Source organism: Urocampus carinirostris, chromosome 7, assembly GCF_059441175.1.
Source record: "Urocampus carinirostris isolate Australia breed hairy pipefish chromosome 7, RoL_Ucar_1.0, whole genome shotgun sequence".
Lineage (NCBI taxonomy): Eukaryota > Metazoa > Chordata > Actinopteri > Syngnathiformes > Syngnathidae > Urocampus > Urocampus carinirostris.
In genome coordinates this window covers 10,109,666-10,133,025 of record NC_142355.1, presented here as the reverse complement: position 1 = coordinate 10,133,025, position 23,360 = coordinate 10,109,666, and the positions used below count along the sequence as shown (strand labels likewise).

Here is a 23,360-nt window from a genome sequence, read left to right as displayed (position 1 = left end):
TTTCGTCTATGCCATAACTACACCCTTGCACAGATGCTATATTTAGTTTTGCCAGATGTGCAAAGATAAAGTGTATGAAGGTTTTTTGCAGCGCAGGGAGCTTGGCTGCCGCTTTTGGCAGGTCTACGTGAACAGACTGTGTTGACACAGAGAGATTATGTTTCCACTTTCGCTTTTGCCTTTACCTCGACTAAAGGCAGAAAGCAGGATTTGGTTTTGGTTGAGTTAATCTTCTATTGTGTGGTTTATATTTGGAAACAGTCTGACCACGTACTGTATGCGTGTGCTTCCAGTCATCTGGCCCATTTATTGATTAAATTATACAATGGAAGACGACATCATTTACTGTCAATCATTTCCTTATAGATAATTATATTTGACTGTTGGAGGCTATGTAAAACGTAGTTTGCTTCACTGAAAGCATTTCAACTACATTTCTCATCTTATCTCTCATTAGCTGCATCGCATATCCTCAGTAGGGTTGCGGGGGTGCTGGAGCCCATCCCAGCAATCATCGGGCAGTGGGCAGGGGAGACCCTGAACTGGTTGCCAGCCAATCGCAGGGCACACAGGGACAGACAACTCGCTTGCATATTCACACCTAGGGACAATTTGGACCGGCCAATCCACCTGAAATGCATGTATTTGGAATGTGGGAGGAAACCGGAGTGCCCGCAGGAAAACCACGCAAGCACGGGGAGAACATACAAACTCCGCATGGGGAGATTATACAAACCCCGCACAGGAATTCCGGTAGCTGGATTTGAATCCACACAGGAGGTTCTTAAGACCTTAGAACTGTGCTGCACACGCGCTGACCACTGCGCCGCCGTGCTGCCCTCAACTACATTTACTCTACACAATTGAAATATGATGACGGTGAAAATATTTGTGAATATGCCTTGTCTATATATATATATATATATATATATATATATATATATATATATATATATATATATATATATATACATATATGTCAGGACCAGAACGGAAACAGGACCCAATTGAGTAGCGTACCACAAGTTTTACTGAAGGAAAGAGGAAGGGCAGCGCCCACGATCCGGTGTTCGCTGGATGCGGGAAGCAAGTCACTCTCGTACTTAGATTGTGATCCGAACACGGAAGTGGATCTTCCGTAGCGAGCGATGGCACTGTCAGGGATGGAAATACTGGTCGGTAGCCGGGACTGGGAGAGCAAGGCGTGCTCGGGGGCATAAACGAGTTGTAAGTTCGTACGGGAGAGTAGACGTAATCGGGGACAAAAAGAGGTTATAAGCCGGGACGGGAGAGCAGACCTGGTCAGAATCAAAACAGGTCGTAGCCGGAGACAGATGGGAGCAAAAACGGGACAGGTGGGAGTCAGGGTCGAAAAAGGCTTGCCTAGTATGCACTGAGGTTCGCAGACGGACTGACAACAAGGGACATGGGATTGACAAGACTGGGTTCAAATAGTAACAGGGAGCCAATCAGAACCCTCGGCGGTTGGTGCCAAATGAGCGGGCACAGGTAGTTACATCAGTAATCATGACAATATATATACATATATACACAATTGTCCTCAGTTTGGTTGATCAGGTGCTGTCATCTAGAAAAAAAGGTTCACATTTTAAGTGACATAGCCTTCATTCTCGTTTCTTTAGGTACATTGTAAATATGAGCTTGTCTTTTTATCACATCTTGAATGGATAACAATAAAAAAAAACGTGTGTAAAGTAAGCTACTTTTAGTTATTGTGTATTTCTCAGACTCCTAGGTTACAAATTAACTTGCTATGAAATTAACCTGTTTTTCTATTTTAATACGCAACGTAATCATTCACACACACACACACACATAGTCTCATTCAAAAATCCACGCATCTGTCTTTTTCAATTGTATGTAATGTAATGCGCATGCGTGATTTTTCAATAAATACGTGCTACTGAACCGGAAGTGGTCAGAAAGATTCGGAAAACCGAACGGGCCACGTTGTCGGATCTCTCTCCTACTGTAGTAGTCCTTTTAAACTTCAATTTCTGCCTCTGCCTGAATTCTTTGGTCAGCCGTGGGTTTATATCTTTTCAAACTCAACAACGCCACGGAAACAACTCGGACCAGAACTGAAAAACGAAGCAGCTAAAAACGGAGTGCAGGGCATGCCTCTATAACGACCCTCTTCCATGCACTACACAAGGTTTCACAGTCACTCGGTTTTTTTCAGTAAACAAAACATTACAAAAGTCAGGGCATCTGTTCACGACTGCAATTATCTTCAGCGCGATGCAAATTAGCCGAAGCTACGGCAAGCAGACAACATGCGAGCACATTAATAGTGAAACTTTGATAATAAGAATGAACATAACTTTCCCACGTACCTGCATTCAGTGAACAAAACAATACAAAAGTCAGGGTATCTGTTCACGACTGCAATAATCTAAAACATTAAAAATACAAAAAGGGGACATCACTCAACAGGCCGCACCTCGTGGCGTGTTTGCATCAAAACATGTCGCATCATCGTTTCAAGCAGTATTACTTTACTTCTTATTTAGTGCTTTTTTTAATATACATCATTTAGCACAACTTATATATCTTTATATACAAAAATAATTTGTGAAAGCAACTCCTATATCTAGCAAAATATGCATTTTTTATCCAACTATTGGGCACATCTTACCTTCAGCGCGATGCAAATTAGCTGAAGCTACGGCAAGCGCTGAAGCCCATAAAGTGCCAAACGAAAAAGACAGTCGCAGACATCCATGACTTTTGAATGAGGTACCGGAATATTAACAGTAATACAACAAAAACACAGATTTTGTGAGAATTAAAAAAAAACATTCAAAACAATCACATTTCACCTCCATTGGTGATCTGCAGCCAAAGGCGTCAACGCTTAATTCCCCTCACGGTTAGCGCAAGGTCTGCGCTGGGTTCATTCATTCAGGAAATAGACACAAATGACTTCATTTCTATGGGTTTAAGTCCGGTGTGGCTTGTGCAAAGAGAAAATGTTGTTACGTTCTTAAATTTGACCACGCAGCTTTTAATCATGTGCACTCTGTAGTCCGAAATTTAGGGTAGTTTGAGCATTTCAGTTGTCAGTGAGACATACATCTGGCAAAGCAACTGCCAGTAGCAAAGGGAGAGACCTTGAGAGTTAGTATAACACAATCTTTCATTACTTATGTGGACCACAGGCCATGTGGTAACCTCAATTGACGTGTTGGGAGGGCGAGAGGCAACTCTGCACCGTAATTAGTAAGGAGCTGAGGTTACAGATGACATCTGGACATGGTGGGCTGTGCTGCCGAACAGCATGTTATCCCTGTTTTCTACTTCCTCATCGTTCTCGTTCTATTTTCAGCTTCACATATGTTTAGTTTAGTATTTAACAAGGCAGGCTGCTGTCAACTCCCAAGTAGATTCTCTTTGAAACAACTGACTGACATGAGGTATTGGGAATAGTAATTTCAAGTCATTTTTATTTGTATAGCCCTTAATCACAAAGAGTCTCAAAGGGCTTCACAGGTTATTACTCATGAGAAGTTTAGGTTATTCATATGCTATAGAGTAGAAGTGAGTTTTAAGCTTAGATTTAAATATTTCCACTGAGGTTGCAGATCGGATCTCAGGGGGAAGAGCATTCCACAACACCGGTGCCCGGATGGAGAACGCTCTTGAACCAGCGGAACACTTCTTGGCTCTTGGGATCACCAGAAGACCGGCGCTCTCAGAACGAAGGCTTCGGGCCGGAACATAAGGGGGAAATCAGATCTGAAAGATATGAGGGGGAAAGTCCATGTATGATTTTGTATAATAATAAGAGAACCTTGAAATCACATCTTAGGCTAACAGGGAGCCAATGCAGGTTCGCCAAAATTGGGGTGATGTGATCAGACTTTTTGTCCTAGTTTTTGTCCATTTTTTACCAGCTGAAGACTCTTGAGTCTGGTCATCGGAAGACCGGAGAGTAGTGTATTACAGTAATCGAGACGGGAGGTAACAAACGCGTGAATTATAATCTCCGCATCCGACTGAGACAGTATAGGACAAATTTTAGCAATGTTACGAAGATGGAAAAAAGCGGTTCTAGTAATTTTCTTCACATGTGTTTGAAAGGACAGATCAGGGTCAAATGTGACACCTAAATTTTTAAGTGAGTCACTCTGTGTGATGTGACATATGTCAATGTTCACAGCAGTTTTAGAGAATAAATCGCGGCATTTAGATGGACCAATAACTAACATTTCGGTCTTTTCAGAGTTAAGACGCAAGAAATTGAGTGACATCCACTCTTTTATCTCAGTGAGGCAGGCCTCCAAATTTGCAGTTTAGTGTGGCAGATTCCTCCATTGGGAGATATAGTTGAGTGTCATCTGCGTAGCAATGGAAACTGATATAATACTTGCGAATAATATCACCTAATGGAAGCATGTAAATGCTGAAAAGAAGGGGGCCAAGCACTGAACCCTGCGGAACACCACAGGTAACACTAAAGGGCTCAGATGTCATTTCGCCATATTTAACACAGTGCGTCCTATCTGAGAGGTAGGATCTGAACCATAAGAGGACGTTTCCTGAGAGACCAATCCATTTTTCCAACCGTTCTAGTAAGATATTAGTACAGTAATCCCTCATTTTTCACTGGGGTTGTGTTCCGAAAAGGTCCCGCGATTGTCAAAACCCGCAAAGAAAAAACATGTATTTATTTATTAAATCTATTGAATACTGTATTATACATTGAAACAAACAAAAAAAAACTTTTTAAAAGGCGCCAGTATTTGTTTAACAAAAAAAATTACTGTACTTTATAAAGGGGTTTTTATACTTCTGACATATTCTAATTTTAAAAAGAATCCTCCTGCTACTGTTTATTACTCTAATGATTCCGAAGAGAAGTGGAAAGGATTTAAGGAGACTACTTATTACTTCAATCGTTATTCAGAAAACAAAAATGTAGCGTAAAAATACTTTCATCTACCTTAGCATGTGTAGAAGTGCAACTTTGTCGCGACAGAAAGCATCGTCCTCTGCCTTGTGGTGCTTTCGTAGCTCCAAAGGTGTTTGTTGTCGCTTTAAGAGAAACTAGAAAATTAAAAAAAAAATGCGGGTAGGTAATGTAGGTTCGTCAAACAGTTTTGCGTACTTTTACAACTTAGAATGCAACAATATTGACGCACAGGCAGACACAGGCAGAAAAGAGGCGCGGTGACTGTCTAGCCAATCCGAAAGCAGATTATAGTACACGGTGAAAATCTGCAAAGTACAGAAACCGCAAAATGTAAACTGCAATACAGCATGGAATAGCTGTACTGTATAATAACAATTAAGGTGATAAAATCTAAGTCAGCAATAAGTAAGGTAATACAATTGCACTCAAGTGAAAAAGAAATGCAGATGTTTAAAGAACCTTTACCCATTTATGTGATAGATAAGAAATCTAATATGTGGCTCAGGAGGTAGAGCGCTCGTCTTGGGATCAAGAGATCGCAGTTCGAATCCCGGCTCCTCCGTGTTACATGTCGAAGTGTCCTTGGGTAAGACACTGAACCCCTAATACCCCCAATAAGCAGGTTAGCGCCTTACATGGCTGCACGGCCGCTATTGGGAAATGTAAAGCACACTGTAAAGTGCTTTGGGAAGTCATTGACTTTTAAAGCGCTATATAAATGCAGATCATTTAATTTCATAACATCGAAGTTCCCTTATTCAGGTAAACATTTTCATAAAAGGAAAATTAAAAAAGAACATTTCAAAATCATTACATCTATCATTTAAATCAGTGTATGTCATTTTTTTCCCTCTCCAGTCTGTATTAACTTCCCGAGTTCAATAAATGAATTCAATAGTTGTTTTGCTTTTTTTACACATGCACTGTCTATAAACACTACAAGATGTTAAATCTTCGTGAAGGAAAAATATTGAGAGAAAAAAAACTCTCAATAATCATGTCACAAGCCAGGAACGGAGACAGGACCCAATAGCGTTCGTTTTACTCAATTTTAATGAAAAAAAGAGAGAGCAGTGCTTGCTTCCAAGATCTGATGATTGTCGGACATGGGTAGCTGATGGCAGGAACGCAGAAGTGGCACTTCCGTGTCGAGCGAGGGTAGTCATAGGCACAGGTCGATGGCCGGGACGTAGGAGCAAGGGCAGTGACAAGCCTAGAATCAGGTCGGCAACAGGTACCAGGCAGGAGAAAACAGGACAGGAGAATGTCGGATAGTACAGAGCTTGCCTAGCTGAAAGCATAGGTTCGCAGACGGTCTGACAGCTTCCAGGGGTTTAAAAAGAGTCAGGGAACCAATCAGCGACTAGGGCCAACGGGGCAGTCGCAGGTGCCCCGAATCAGCAATCATGACAAATCATTTAGCATTGAAATCTTACATTGCTGGATTATAATTTAATGGTAAGCCTCCAAAATGACCCTCATCCCTCCAGCTAAGGTATACTTTTTATGCCAATTATATGTTAGTCTGAGTGTTCTTTTCTACCGTGTGGCCCCCGAGCGTAAATGAGTTTATACCCCTGATGTATGATGTTAGGAAATGCTTTGGAGTGGTCTGTGGTCATGAGCTGCAGTACCCAATTTGGCTGCCAGATGGTGGTAGAGAGCCCACAAAAGTAGACAACATGAAAGCAAATATTTATCAATTTTGTTGGTTAATATTGGTGGTGCCACAAAATTGGCTGACACTAAACTAAAGACACTCGCAGACACCTAGAGTACAACTGTGTAAATTTTCACAAAAATAGGCTCAGCTTTTTTGGACCTTATAAGTCACATACACACACACACACACACACAAATCTGGATTTATTGAGTAGTTTAGATGATGATGGGAGCCTAACTATGAAATTGTGGCATTCTTACATGCACAAAAAGGTGAAAGGAAAGCTAAGGTCTTTAGAACATTTTGTCTTTTGTGATCTGTAGACACATTAAAGCTGCTCAGCCTGTGTTTGCCATGGTATGAACTTTGGGCCGTTTCTATAGCAACATTCACCTCACACAGAGGCAGTGACCGCCAGCTAGCACCCTTCTCTCTCTCTCTCTCTCTCTCTCTCTCTCTCTCTCTCTCTCTCTCTCTCTCTCTCTCTCTCTCTCTCTCTCTCTCTCTCTCTCTCTATAGAGAGGTATGTACGGTGTTCGTTTTTTTCTCTTTCTGTGCTTCTTATCTTTTCTTTCTCAGTGTTTTCTTTGTCATATCCCTATTATGTCTATCTGTGCCTCTGTGTGTTGTATGTTTTTCCTCTCGACTTTTATCCTCTTTTTCTTTTTACTCTCACTCAGTCCTGTCTTATCACTCTCACTTCCCTCACCCTCTTATTCTTGGTTATTTCTCCTTCCGTTTTTCTTTCAGAAGGAAGGAATTCTGTTCTTCCGGTCCTTCTCTCAATTTTTTCTCTATTATCAGGCTTTTTCATCTCTCTTTCTTTCTCTCTCTCTCCCTCTCTCTCTCTCTCTCTCTCTCTCTCAATTTCTCTCTCTCTCTCTCTCTCTCTCTCTCTCCCTCTCTAGCTGTCACTCTCTCCTTCTGTGTGTGTCTGAGTTTTCTCTTCTCTTTTCTCTCCCCCTCTCTGTAAATATATTTATGTGTGTGTTTCTGACCATCTTCCTTTGCTTTCGCCTTCTCTCTTTTCTCTCACTTTCTCCTCTCTTTCTTTGTGTCTTTGTCTATCTCTTTCTCTTGTTTGCTATGTGTGTTTTTCAGTTTGTCTTCAACTTTTTCATTTTCTCTTTTCTTTTCTCTCTCATATAGTTCCTTCTTTTCTCCTTCACTGCCCCCTTTTTCCATCTCTTTTGTCATTTCCACTTATTTCTTTTCTCTCTCTTTTCTCTCTATTTTCAGACATTCTGTCTTATCTTTAATTTCTTTCCGGCCCTCCCTTTTTGCTTACTGCTCTTTCTTCCTCACTCTTTTTTCTTTCTGTGTATCTGATTGGTTTTCACCCTTTCTTTCTGTTTCCCTATCTCATTCCCTGCGTGTGTTTTGTTGTCTACCCCCTGCTTTTTTTCTTCTCTTTCCTTTCTCATCATCTTTCATCTTTCTTCTTCCTCTTTCCCTTCATTCCCTATCTTTCTTCGTCCCTTCTTTTATTCTCCTTTATTTTAACTAGTTCTGAGGAACCATTTGATCTTAGCCAAGAGGAGTCAAATAAATCACGTGGACTCAAGTCAAGTGAGGAAAGTAGTTGTCATCTCGGCCGGGAATTATCAGATGCTCTAAGCATCTTTATCATACCTGTTGTCAGGCAAAGCAGCCAAAGTGTTTCCTGATAGCACTCTCACCTCTTCTCTAAACAGTTAAGACCACAAGGTCTGATTAGCTCGTATATGTGCTAGTTGAACATCAGGCCTAGCTTGAAGGGAACATCTTTGGACAGTGTTCTCGTTTGCCCGCATTTTGCTGGGGACGCACAGTCTCAAATCAATGTGCGTCCCCGGGACGTAACTTTTTTGCTCCAAAATTGTCATTATTAGTCGATTACCGGTACTTTTTTTTAACAAAGATTTACTGCACTCCAATCTTTTTGTCAGGCAGATACGCCATTGTTGTTTTGGTCTCGAAGTTCGAGTTTTCGTCTGCACGCCGATCTCGGCCAACGAGATCTCGTTGCTTAGAGATTACGTCATTGTAGTGGTGCTTGTCGTCGAGCGAAGGTTAAGTATGCCTCCGAAAAAACAGTTAGTATTACGTGAAAATCAACACAAAATTGGTCATTTCTTCAGTGTCAGTAATAAGTCAAAACATAATGCAGAAATTGATAACAATGTCAATAATTCCGGAACCAAAAAACGGCGGAGAAATTCACACCTGTCAACCTGTACGTTTTTGCCGTACAAAGTACGTTTATTATGCATTTTAAGACGTGTACGACGTACAAGAAAATCTGTACGGAAAAACGAAAATTTGTCAATTATGGGTACCATCCGGTATACACGAAGCGACAAATCAATCAAGTCAAACGCGTTCGAGTTGTGTAGTGAAAGGAAGTCCGTCTTTTTTTAGAGAACTAGCTTTTTTGGCTCAACTCATTAAAGAGAGCCGGCTCTCAAACGGCTCACTTGCTTTGATGATTGATATTACGAATTATGTTGTATAAAGAAGTTAAGAAAAAAAGGAAGTATAAAAGGAGAAAATGACAAAAAGACAGGTTTGTGGTTATCCCTTTAATCGATATATTACCAACAATAATTTGATGATTAAAACGGAATGAATTGGCCGGTCCAAATTGTCCCTAGGTGTGAATGGGCGAATGAGTTGTCTGTCCCCGTGTGCCCTGCGATTGGCTGGCAACCAGTTCAGGGTGTCCCCTGCCCACTGCCCGGAGATGGCTGGGATGGGCTCCAGCCCCCCCGCGACCCTAATGAGCATAAGCGGTACGGCTGATGAGATGAGATGAGATGAGAATATATAGATTTATATCGGCTCGCCCCAGTTTAACTGTACGTGTCAGGTGTATCGACATTTCGTTCTATGTGCATGGTTACAAAGAATGACAATAAAATTAAATTCTATTCTATTCTATTCTATTCTATTCTATTCTATATTATACATTTGTCACCGATTTACAATTTCAACCTCGATAACACTAAATTTTGGGGACCCATAGATCTCTGTTGGGACCCATAGATTTTTGAGCATGCGAGCCCCCGGGACCCATCACTTTTCAGAGGTGAATATGTTCACATTCAAGCCAAGAGCTCAACCCCAATTCAAGGTGTTTGGGAATAACCCAATTGAAAGGAGCAAAGCATAAACAACATCAATAAGTTTCCGCATTCACCTTTTTACATTTGATAAAAGATTATTCTTTTCATGTCACACACAATCAATGAAGTTGGTGTCTCCTCCTCTCTCCAAAAGTGGGATTTCTTTTCTGTATTATGCTTGTACGTTGTTTGGCAGAAACATGGAATTACACTATACTGGTGCGGAACCAACTGTGGGACTGTCACGGTTGCCATGGTGCCCAATTGGCCCTGCCCGTGTGCGCCAGCTGCAGCTCGATGAGAAGCTTTCTGTCTATATAGAGCTCAGCACTCTCTTGCTTCGATTGTCAGCCCGTCAAACGAACTTCTGCCCCACAAGACGTGGGTTCTGACTCGGTCCTGGTTTCCTCTTGATATCTTCAGTTCCTGTTTATTTTTGTCCTCTTTAATTTCGGGTTCCAGTTTTGTTTCCGTTTATCTTAATCCTGTTTGTTATTTTCTCCAGTTTTTGTTCCCGTCTAATTACTCCTGTTAGTTATTGATATCCTGATTTGTTGTCAATCCTTTCTGTCCTTTCCTGTCCGGTATCGACCCCATCAGTACGATATCAACTCTGGCAATTGGAATCGGTCTCGTCGGTCTCTGGCTTCCTGTCCTTCCACGCCAGACCGGCTTCCTAACGTGCATGACTCCCCATTTCCCATAAAAAAAAGAGATTGTGTGAGAACGTCACGCGATTGGGTCCTGTATCTGTTCTGGTTCCTTGACAGGGACAGAATATAAAACGGAAATGGCCCAAAGCTATGAGCCAGTTCAAGTGAGTTTTATTTAGCGAATTGCCAGACCGTGGATAATTTGCATCCGTACAACAAGCCCACAGTTTTTTGCTGCACCAAAGAATGGAAACACAGTTTAAGTACACGTGCACATTATGTGCACGATTCCGACTCGTCAAATGGGAATACATAAAGCAGTCATACGAAAAAATTAACCCAACCATCACAGTCATTCTATTTGAGGTCGGAATGACATCATATTCAGCTCCGTTGCATGTTTATCTGACCGCACATGACCCAGATAGCATCAATATTCTGTTCTCAATCCGACTATTCTCAGATTGGCACAAATTGTTTTTTTATGACACACATTGTGTTTGCTGTGCATATATCTGTAGGTGTGTGTATACGAGCTAGAGAAATACTGTGATTTTTATGGGTTTATGTGTGGTTGTGTTTTTACAGCAGGCAGCAAATGTAGAACAAATCAATAATGAATAATATATTAGGCCACTGCCTATCGTGAAAGCAAGGGAATCTTTTTGGGTGATGATGCCCATGTAATGTTTGTACTAGGGCCGATTTATTCTGGATATGATAAAAATTAAAATTAACAATCGATGGATTCATATGACAGGAGTAAAAACCTTAATCTAGGTTCATGACTCAATGACAATGATTGGTGTGGTTAAAAGGGGCGTCGAGATGCTTTGGCCTTGATCTGATGTTTTGTTAAGAAGGTTTCTTTTCTTTTTCTTTTTTTTTTGGGCAAAATCCGTCATACGAGTCTACCATTCTAGCATTAATTATTAACTCTGGCTAAATGTGGCCCGCCATATGATTTTTATATGGACCCAAGACAATGCTGAGAGAAGCACAAGAGAAGAAATGGGCTCCCGCGCATCACAGAATAACTTGCAGTTTAAAATATATCAACGGGATGTCGCTAAATCTAGGCATCACTGGCAAAGCACTCACTGTAGCAGTGTTCATTTTACCTGTGAAAAGTGATGGGTCCGGGGACTCGCATACTCAAAAATCCCAGAGATCTATGGGTCCCCAAAATTTAGTGTTATCGAGGTTGAAATTGTAAATCGGTGAAAAATATATAATATAAATCTATATATTCATTCAGTTTTAATCATCACATTATTAATTCATTTTCTGCATCAAATTATTGTTGGTAATATACCGATTAAAGGGATAACCACAAACCTGTCTTTTTTTTCATTTTCTCCTTTTATACTTCCTTTCTTTCGTAACTTCTTTATACGACATCATAATTTGTAATATAATGCATCTAAGCAAGTGAGCCGTTTAAGAGCCGGCTCACTTTAATAAGTTGAGCCGAAAAAGCCGGTTCTTTAAAAAGAGACGGACTTTTCACTACACAACTCCAGATCGGCGTGCAGACGAAAACTCGAACCGTGAGACCAAAACAACATCTGCTGGATCTGCCTGACGAAAAGTTTGGAGTGCGGTAAATCTTTGTTTAAAAAAATGTAATCGGGTAATAATGACAATTTTGTGTTAAAAAAGTTGCGTCCCCGTGACGCGCGTTGATTTGAGACTATGCGTCCCCAGCAAAAATGATGCGTAAAGGACGCAGGGACGCGGGCAAACGAGAACACTGCTGTAGCTGTGTTTGGAAAATACTGCTGATCAACCAGAGAATATTGGAGAAACCTATCCCCATTTCTGCAGGTAGAGCTTTTTACATGTGTTTATGTAAATTTTTGGTTTTGCTACAGTAGCGGACCACATTGCCACACAAATTACGCCTGGCATTGTCTTTTTCTGTTGTTGAAAAAAATGTCCACACCGCGCTGTGCCTCCTGTTTGCCTCTTTCATTTTTAGCTCCTGGTTGGGGTGCACACATAAATTGGGCCCTCTCTTCTTTATGGTAGGCAGGATACAGAAGCAGGCCAAGTTGGGCGCGGTGTAAAAGTATTCTTGTCATTCGCACACTCAGGCATGAACTGAGTGACGAAGATACTGGGCGAGAAAGAGAGAAGGGCTGCACTATCTACAAAGAGAAGCGTGGCTTTGAGGAAATTGGTGAAGGAGCAAAGTATCGATCCTAGGGCATTATTACTGATCCAAAGCAAGCACTTGCTTAGTATTGATAATATCGAAATTTAAATTGGTAAACCCAATCTAGTGCGTGTTCTCATTCAGGGCCTGATTGATGAGGGCATGGCTTCCAGTGGGCCAACTAATTGGTGACATTTATAAGGTGTTGGACAAGGAGAAGGCCTTGTCAGATTTTTATGCCTTCCAGCTCAAGTGTGTTTTCTGTGATTTTCCACTATCTATTTATATTGTGTTGTCATTTATTGATGGTTACTTTTCATTATGTGTTTTTCTGCAGACTGATGTTTGTAAAATTTCTGTATTTTTTGTATTTTTACTGTAGTTTTATTTTGTAGTATTCCTGTAGTAGTATTTTTTAGTATTTCTGTTGTCACGCCACCTTTTGTCATACTTTGTCGTTTTTTTCTTGACTTCAGGACTGTTTACTCTCCTAGCCTTCTACTAGCGCTTTTTGTTCTTAGGTATGTTTCTGGCCTGTTGTCAGCGACTCGTGTAATTTGTAATTTTTCTGTAATAAATCTATTTTTTTCCAAATTACTTTTCTCATGGCCAATGTTCCCTCTAATTTTCCACGGGTCTGAGCGTTCACACAGTCGGTGAGCAACGCTTGAAACAACAGTGAGCCACCATAATTCCAAGTGTGGCAAGATAATTCATTATCAAACATGTTCAAAACTTGACATCACGATACATTTTGCTGAGTTTCCGGCAATGCAAAATTATTTTTCTCTTTTGAATGAATTGACTCATGTACTATTGCAAAGCTTGGACGGCCTACAAACGTCGTTTGTTCTTACAATTCTTTCACAAGATATCCATTTCTTTTTATTTTCTGATATATTTTCTCGCATAATATTAACATTTTTGGGGGCTTATTTAGTCGGTTGTGAGATACAGGACTGTACTTAATCACATTTTTTAGTGGAAGTACAATGTTGGCAACATGATTCACTTGATATAATTGGAAATTATTTAAATGCAACACAAACTTTTTATTCTTTTTTTCAGTGTTTTTTCTACTTTTTTTTTAATTCCTTTAAAAAAAATCTCATTGTGTTTATTTTTTCCGAAATGTTACTTTTTTCTTTCTGTTCTCTATTTACTTTTTTCCTACATTTCTTTCTTTTCTTTTTTTCTGGCTTTTTTTCTAAATTTGTCCTTCTTTTTTTCTCTTCATTTTATTTCTTTTTTTCTCAGCTTTTCACTACTTTTTCAGTTCGGTATTTTTTTCTTTATTGTTCTATTCCCCTCTTCCTTTAAGTCATTTTTTGCATAATTTTACTTAATATTTGGTCATGTTGGAATTAAAGAAGCAAAAACAACCTGAAGAGCCGTTTAGGACCCTTTTTAGTGAGCCGAGCCGAAGAAGCCGGTTCTCAACATACTCTACAAACTTTACTCAACTTCGTTCGACTTCAAAATACCGCATTTAGGACACAACGTCAGGGGAACCCTTGTATTTTTACCTTCATGCACTGTAACTTTGACTTAAGTCGCTTCTTAATAAGTAATTTTGAGCCCTCATTTTTGTGCGCTAGCTAGATTTTCCTTTGCGCCGAGAATGTGCGAGCAGTGCGCAATTGCGCACGCGCGCAGCTTAGAGGGAACACTGCTCATGGCCCACATTTTTGGGGTTTCCTTTTATATTTGATTATTTTTGTGCTCAAAGTAAATGATTACCTTAGCTTCGACCTATTCCAGTCAAACGCAGCGACAGATGTTCAACTGACATCCGTGTGATGTTGAACGCCACTGCTCACTAATTGCTTTGGATTGAACACAACAAACATCTGAACAGTGATTTGTAATACATATTCATTCAAAAGTAGACAGAGGTTGTGTAGCTTCTCCAGATCAGAGCTTTCGTGGATTGCCAACCAAAAGGATTTGGGGTTAATTTGAAATTTCACATTCTCACAAGGGTTTTTTTAAAGCATAAATAACTGCAAACTGTAACAGAAACACTTTTTTTCCTCCTATCAAGCCGTCATGTGACCCAATCCGATGTCGTACGTGTGATAGAAGTCACAACAAGCAGTTTTGTTTTGTTGAATACTTTATTCAACACCAGTAGTGTAAAAACACCAAAATCTAGATGAAAAATTAATACATGTGCATTGTGCATATAAAAAGAAGATGTCATCTACTATTTAAATCATGCCCATCACTTCACGATGCTGACGTTCTGATGGACTAAAAACATTTGGCCTTAAACTGTTCCAAAGGCATTTTTAGACAAAAGCAAAATTAGGGTCCAAAATATGCAGAGGATTTGCCCCACCCAAAATTATTTGGTCGCTGATTTGAACGGACACAAAGGTATAAAGTTGGAGTTTGCAATGGCCATTAACTTTTCTTCTTTCAACTTTATTCTCTTTCTACCAGCTGGTAAACCACTCACAATTATTAGCAGTTTTCAAAAGAGAAGTAGATAATTGCTTCAATAGAAAAAGACAAGTCGATAAGGGTTGTCATTTAAATTAATGCAAAACATTGGTTCTTTTGTGAGAAACTTTAATGGAAAACAAGGTAGTATTTCAGTCAAAATCAATGTGTAAATGAATGCATCCTGCCTGCCAGACAGTGGAGAGTACAACAAAAGAGAGCAGTCAGATCCGCCCTTCCTTACCAGAAGGTAAAAATGACAGAAGCGAAAAGGAAGCGGAGCACCTTGTGGACTTTTGAAGTGGTACCACCACAAATTTACACAAACACATGAAAAACGCACACCTACAAAGAGCAACGAGCTGCAACAAAAATTTCAACCAGTTACTGTTCCTGAACAAAAACCTGTTAATCCGTGTTTAATAGGGCAACAGAGCCAAAGGCTCAGAATGAGTGGCAAAATACATGTTATTCAAAGTACAGACTTTTTGTACAATGCAACGAATTTAAGGTGTTTTTGTTTTGTTTTTTTGTTTTTTTACATATCTTTAAACTATTTATATTTTCATTACGCTTCTTTTTAGGGTTGTTTCTCTTGACTTATGTTCTGAAAGAGTTATAATGAAAATGTTTCTTAGTTTATGCTATCAAAGTTTGGATGGCAGTTACTTATTAAAAAAATGAATATTTTTAGTGCCTAAAATTTGGTGCTGTTTATAATCACAAACTAACTAAAGTAAGAGGAGGGTGGAAGTCTATTATGAAATGAAATGAAATGATCTGCATTTATATAGCGCTTTTTCAAGTCAATGACTTCCCAAAGCACTTTACAATGTGCTCCACATTTCCCAATCGCGGCCTTGCAGCCATGTAAGGCGTTAACCTGCTTATTGGGGGTATTAGGTGTTCAGTGTCTTACCCAAGGACACTTCGACATGTAACGCGGACAAGCCGGGATTCGAACTGAGATCCCTTGATCCCAAGACGAGCGCTCTACCTCCTGAGCTACTGAAAAAAGCAGATCATTTCATTTTCATTATGCAGTGATCATAACATTTCCATTCAAAAAGTATTATCAGTGGATCGGTATTGATCAATACTACCCTGTATTTACTTGGATCGGATTGATACCAAAAGTTCCAAGCATTGCCCACTCTCGATGAAAACTATTTTATTTTAGGTGAGTTATCACTTAATCAAAAAAATAATGGGCCAAAGAATAAAATGATAACATGTTGCAGCCCTATGTTTAAACTCAGATTTGACAGATTTTTTTTCTATCTATCTATTTTCTGCACCGCTTTTCCTCAGTAGGGTCGCGGGGGTACTGGAGCCCATCCCAGAACATGCAAACTCCACACAGGGAGGCTGTGGTAGCTGGACTTGAACTGTTTACCTCCGCACCATGGGGCTGCGCGCTAACCACCCATCCGCCATGCCACCAGATTTTCTTACACATTTTGTGTAATATATATCAAAAAGCCTTTTAACTATGGTAAATAAAGAGAGTATAAAACCTGAATATTTCCATTTTTGAAGAATCCACGTTAAATATAATTTTATTTCCACTTGGGCAAAACAGCACAGATTACAATGCCGTTATGTGACTGGAGATTAGAACAGAATGATTCATTCCCAGAAGGAACATTGATGTGTCTTTATTGTGTAGAGTCACTACTGTGTCTGCAGTAATGCTGAAGCTGTTTACTAATCGAGAATAAACAAACTCAATCATTTGTGCAAACCACAATCAACTCCATCGCTACGATCAGTTTATTACCGTCCAGTTTCCAAAGGCAACCAAAGACACTTGGTTATCATAACAACCGCCTGTTGCGTACGCTGTGACGTCAATGTGTGTGTCTTTGCGTGTGTCTTTGTGTACACTTTGATGCACTCTTTGTAAGAAAGGGAAAAAACCCTCAGCAGCATATTGGTAACAATTAAAAGTCAACATGGTTCAGCAAAGTGTGTAGTGTTTGTCTTTGATAATTATAGCCTCAATTTAGTTCAGGGGTAGGCAACTATGAGGAAAAGCAGGCCGCATTGGGTTAAAAAATGTGATCCTGGACACCGATCCAACTTTTCTCATTTATGAATAAACATACATGCATAAATTTACATGTTATATTTATTTATATTCTTTCATAGCTGGGATGGGCTCCAGCACCCCCGCGACCCTACTGAGGATAAGCAGTGCAGCTAATGAGATGAGATGAGATATTTCAGGTCCCTGTTTTAAGCACTAAAATTAATGTCTATCTTTGTAGTATTATTGTAGTTGTATTTCTTTCGTATTTTTTAGTATTTCTGCAGTCTGATGTTTGTAATATTTCTGTATATTTTGTGGTTTTACTGTACTTTTATTTTAAAGTATTCCTGTATAAGTATTTTTTAATATTTCTGTTGTAATATTTCTGTAGTAGTATCTTTGTATTATAGTATTACTGTAGTGGTATTTCTATAGTAATTCCATAGAAGTATTTTGTAAATATTTGCAGTATTATTTTTGTAGTATTTCTGTAGTATGTTTGCATTATTTCTTTAGTACTTTTGTCATATGACTGTAGTTCTAAAGTTGTAGTATTTCTGTTGTAATATTTTTGCTGTAGTATTTTTGTACTATAGTTCTACTTTAGGATATTTTTGTAATGTTTGGAGTATTGCTTATTATTTAAATCAATGGTGTCCTTATTTTTAATGAATTATGTTTTTTTAAACCACTAGGAGGCACTAAATAATACTAACTGTACCTTTAAATTATCATACAGACTTAAATGACAAAATAAAGTTTTTCTTATAATTTGTGGTCAATGTGGATCAGGAAGAAATACAGGTTGTTCACTTGAGTAAATAGTTATGTTGTAATTTTGGATTTTACTATATTTTTTACTTGTTTTTTAAGTATTACTATATATAATAATAATTGTATCTCGTTTTTCTGGAAAAACAACTAAAATCATACTTAAAATGAGCAATAATTGTAGACAAACGTAATATGAGATACTGTAATGAGAAACTAGTGCAATTTCAAACAGTTTCATTAAATAAAATAAATGATTTAATATATTTATCTGCACAACCTCATGAGTAGAGAATTATTATGTAAAAAGGAAAAAAAATCTGCTGCCACTTTCTGATATAGATGACACTGAAAAAGACACAGGAAAAACATTGGACTAAAGAGAAGAAACGGGATTACTGTATAGACAACGTCTATGCATCATCTGCACCGCTTATCCTCAATAGGTTTGCGAGGGTGCTGGAGCCCATCCCAGCAATCTTCGGGCAGTGGGCAGGGGACACCCTGAACTGGTTGACAGCCAGTCACAACGCACACAGAGACAGACAACTCACTCTCATTCACACCTAGGGACAATACAAACCGGACAATTAAATTCACATGCATATTCTCTGGATTTGGGAGGAAACCCACACAAGCACGGGGAGAACATGCAAACTCCCCATGGTAAGGGTGGTAGCTGGATTTGATCCAATGACCTCAGAACTGTGCCACAGACGCACTAAGCACTCAACCGCCGTGCCGCCTAATAGACAACATTTCAGGCAATCATCTGAAAATTGGTAATCCATACTTGTTGTCTAAAAAGCTGTAACATGAACATTTTTAAAGCAGCAATGCAGTTATGATGACTATTTTTGCACCAAATGCATATTGCACAAACCCTTACGATACCAAACTGTATGTAACATCCTACATGCCGACATTTCTTGTGTAAATTTTGTGTAAATTATAACTGTAACCTTATCCTCCTTGTTTTATAACCGTATATATATATATATATATATATATATATATATATATATATATATATATATAAATCTTCTCTGTTCCTTTATCTTCTTGCTTTTTTACCTCACTGTGACGGTGTGAAACTGAAGTGTCATGCCCGATTTCGTGGTCACAATATGTTAACCCATTTTGTAACAATGACAATAAAGGTATATTCTATTCTATTCTATTCTAAAGAGTTACACATTCAGTTTGGATCAAAAAAGGAATATTTGATTGCATTGATAATTTATCTGTTCTCTCTCCTTCTCTTTCTCTCTCGCTCTTTCTCTCTCTTTCTTTTTTGTCTCTCTACCTCTTTTTCTTTGCTGTCTTTCTTCCCTCTTTCAATTTATAGGCGCTGACAACATCGTTATCATCGTGATGTTTAAGGGATTCCTCCTGAGGTCAGAGAAGCCCTTTGCAAGGATAATTCTTCATCATTAAGGACGACGACCTCATTATGGCCACTACCTATTTCCAGGATACGCTCATTTCTGTCAATGGCATAGGTGTTGGAGACTACCAGTGAACATGAAAACATGAATCATGTAGAGTAGTTTTTATTTAATTAAAAGGACTATTTAGGAGTTTTGTTTTTGTTTGGTTTCAATCTCTCAGATTAGATTGATTTGTAAAGGACAACAACATTGTCAGGGGTTTGAATGTGGAGATTTTGAGAGGTGAGAAGAACGTGACGACAAGGTTGTGTTAGAAAAAGAAAGAGATGGTTCTCCACATCACCCCTTACTCCAGTTCCTGTCTTCACTTCCTTGATGGCTTGTCATGGAGCCTGGTATTCCCCAGTTACTGGCTCCTGGATCAGCTCCTGGCCTCCTGCCTGGCCACTTCCCTCGAAAAGCGTCAGCGGTCTCAGGATCCGTGCTCCTTCCTCACCCTATGTGTCTTAATAATGGCACCGCTTTACTTGCTCCTTTTCTTCGCCTCCCTGCCTTTTGCACTGGTAGGATTTGTAATCTGGGCTCCTCTGCAGGCCATCCGCCAGCCCTACTTGTACACATACCACAGGTCAGTATTTTTTTTTTACCCTCAACTCTTTCTGATGGATGCTAAATGTGCACATTTTGCTTAGAGACAGGCACCCACACTTACAACCTTAACACCTCTCAGATGGATCACATATTTCACAAGAGTGATAGTCTCCTCGTTAGTTTTCTCGTTTCACAAAAGTCACTGTTATAACACTATTCTAATTTTATTCTAAATGAGACTGAAAAATGGTAATTGGATATCAGAGTGCATACAAAAAAAAATCTCTTTGTTATTGAATTATTACATTTTAAGAATGGATCTTGACAACCGGTTCACTGAAATAAGTTTGCAACAATTGGCTTCGATTTTAACAGTTTTGTGATAATCCTTGTCCCAAAAAAAGCAAAGTTGACCAAGGCAGTGGGTGCACAATATTTTGACAATTACATCTTTAGAAATCCTTAATGTCTCTTTAAAACAATGTAGGGACTTTTGCTGTTGTTTTTTACTTGTCAACATCGGCCAATTAATGATTATAATTGCCCTTATTCAGCATGAATAAACATTTCGAACACATTGTGGCACTCATTTTCTTACAGCAAGACAGACTATGTAGAGTACTACTACGACAATATGAGCAATCTATGATGGTGTTGTCATCTTCTACCAGTGACCAAGATGATCTGGATCAGAGCTGAAATCGGCATGAAATGAAATAAAAAATTGTCATACGGTGTACACAATTTTAAATGATCAAACATGTATAAAATACAGGGAAAACATATAAGTTGACACATATGCTGTACATTAACATAGTTTGTATTGAACAAGATATCCAAGGTAAAAAAAAATTGCCTACTACAACATGTATCTCCGTAATACTGACCTCAGCATCAATGGTAAACATTATATAAAGTGTGCGGACAATTGTTTGTTATTGGTGGGCAGGCAATTAAATTGTTTTTTTAGGCAGGACCCAAAACATGTGTTTTTTGGCCCAGCCTTTTTACAAAACAAAAAAATATACCGTTTTAAAAACACCTACGGGAGTGACCATAACAAACATTTTTTAGTAAAGGTACTAAATAAGTAATACAATATATATTGATTCTTCACATACATTTTTACAATAAATCATGCCGAGTTCATCTATACATCAGGTAGTGTTTGCGTAGCTTTTGTTTGTTGATTTAGTCTCGTTCTTCCTGTTTTGTACAGACTAGAAAAGTGCCAAGATGAGCAAGGTGATGAAGTGTCAGGGTATGTTGGAGTCAGGGACTGGAGACCTCAGGGCAAGAACTTCTGTTTCTGCAGTGCCAACGTTTGTCTGCTGCCCGACTCCCTAGCCAGGTTCAACAACCTTTCAAACACCCAGGGGAGAGCACGGGAAGTGGGCAAGAGGATCCGAAATGGGGCCTGTCGGCCTCAGATTAAAATCTACATTGATTCCCCAACAAACACTTCCATCAGGTATTGTGGGGTATTCAAGGTTTCGCGTTCACCGAAAGTATATTTTGTGTCTTCAATATGGTCAAATGACGTTTATCTTTCACTTTGGTTTTCTCCAACATTAGTGCGGCCTCCTTCAGCAGCTTGACTACAGGTTTTCGTCGTACTTCCTCCCTTGACCAGAGGCCAGACCAGACACAAATATCGAATGGCCCAGCAGACACAGAAAATGAGCCACTTCCTGAGTGTCCCATTCATGTCACAGGGCCACATGACTGCCCTGTTCATCCACTTGCTGGAGTCAACGAAACCATTGATTGTCTCCTTCACTCGGATGCTGGAAACTCAACAGCTGATTGCCCCCTTCATTCAGTAGAGTCTAATAGTTGCTCGGATTGTGCAATGCACACTTTTGCAGAGGCTTCACAATGCCCAATGCACTATTCTGGGGTACATAGTGGCCTCAGCAACCATGATTGCCCCATGCATGAAAAGGAAATTAAGTCAAACAACAATTCCCCCATACATGTAATTGAAACAGAGTTAAATCATGACTGCCCAATGCATGCAAAGGAGATGCAGGCTAACCACAAATGCCAAATGCATGGAAAAGAGGCAGAGAGTAATCATGACTGCCCTATGCATGCAAATGGATCAATGAGTGACGATGAATGCCCTATGCATGCAAAGGAGATTCACGCTAACCACGAATGTACCATGCATGTAAAGGAGACCCTGAGTAATCATGACTGCCCTATGCATGCAGATGGATCAAAAAGTGACAATGAGTGCCCCATGCATGCGAAGGAGATGCAGTCTAATCACAAATGCCCCATGCACGAGAAGGAGATACAGGGTAACAAAGACTGCTGTCAGCATTTAAACAGGTCAAAGAGTGACCACAATTGCCCCAAGGAGATGCAGGCTAAGTACCACTGCCACTTGCATGGAAAGGAAACTCAGGCTAAATCTTCCTCGGAGTGTCCCCTTCACACTTCAGGTGTTCAAATCAGCATTAGTGCCCCTGAACCAGACCCCCAAGAGGAAGAGACAGGAAAACATCAGTCGGGGAAGCCAACAAGAGGAGATGTGAGCGGGATGACCACCTCAAGGGAATCTCTTGCTCGGTACCACGGAAATGAAGGTTGCGGAGTGGTATCCTCGAACAATACTCTCTCTCACGTGCCTCGCACCTCAATATGTAAACGTCCTGGAAGAAAGCGTCGCCATGGAGATGAGGCATTCGACCATGATATTTCTGCATTTTTTCCTGCAAACCTGGATTTCCTTGCCCTACAGGAAGTTTTTGACCATAGTTCAACGACTCGACTGAGACAGCAGTTACATCGCTACTTTCCCTATGTGCTCAGTGATGTTGGAAGGTATGGCTGGAAGGGCTGCTGTTCCAGTTTTAAATTCTTAAACAGCGGCCTGCTGTTAGCTAGTCGCTACCCAATTCTGGATGCACGCTATGAATGCTACCCCAATGGAAGAGGAGAAGATGCACTGGCAGCCAAAGGAGCACTATTTGCCAAGGTCAGAGATTCGTAGTTTTTATTGTTTTTGGTGACCTCTGGTTAAACTTTTGTATTGCCTGGTTGTTATCGGATGTCATCGTAATATAGCAAAAATGATGGTTATAAAAATGTAACCCATTTGAATATTATTGAATTTATATCACACTATTTGCTGACATAATTGCATCATGGATATCTTTGAAGCCCCTAACCACAAATGAGTCTGAAAAGCTTTGCATACACACAATTGGCAAATAATAACAATATCACTGTATCAGAAACCAAAATGAAATCAAAGGGGAACGGGATAAAATAAGAACAGGATCGAGAAAAGTAAACCAGTATTTTATGCAGGATAAGTTGTAAGTAAATTAGTGGGTTTGGTCATTTTAACATATTTTGATCCAAAATTCTGGTCCTGGGTATAGGTAATTTTCCTATTTCGGGATGGGTAATAGCACTGTATCTTAAATCAAAAGGAGTGTGTACATTTGTTGTTTGGAGAAAACTTTTTGATACTTTTGGCTACAGCAAGTGACTGTATTTGTCTTTTTAAACAATATGTTTTTGAAAGTACAGTAAAACGTTTCTGGGGGTTTTCTTTGGGTCAAGTTTGTACACGATCATCAGAAAAAGATTGTAAAAGTGT

At 39.5% G+C, this 23,360-nt stretch overlaps 1 protein-coding gene across 2 annotated transcripts in view; it reads left to right on the top strand.

The window, feature by feature from the left end:
• The window catches only part of smpd3 (sphingomyelin phosphodiesterase 3), a 57,848-nt gene that overhangs the window by 13,230 nt on the left and 21,258 nt on the right, over positions 1-23,360 (top strand). The window contains exons 1-4 of one of the 2 annotated variants that reach the window (XM_088339697.1): positions 12,070-12,183; positions 19,111-19,781; positions 20,964-21,215; positions 21,320-22,730. In XM_088339697.1, the coding sequence (XP_088195823.1) occupies positions 19,480-19,781; positions 20,964-21,215; positions 21,320-22,730 (1,965 nt within the window). In that variant the 5' untranslated portion in view covers positions 12,070-12,183; positions 19,111-19,479. Of the gene's footprint in view, positions 1-12,069; positions 12,184-19,110; positions 19,782-20,963; positions 21,216-21,319; positions 22,731-23,360 lie in introns of those variants that run through there. The other variant, XM_088339696.1, reaches the window with a different exon arrangement.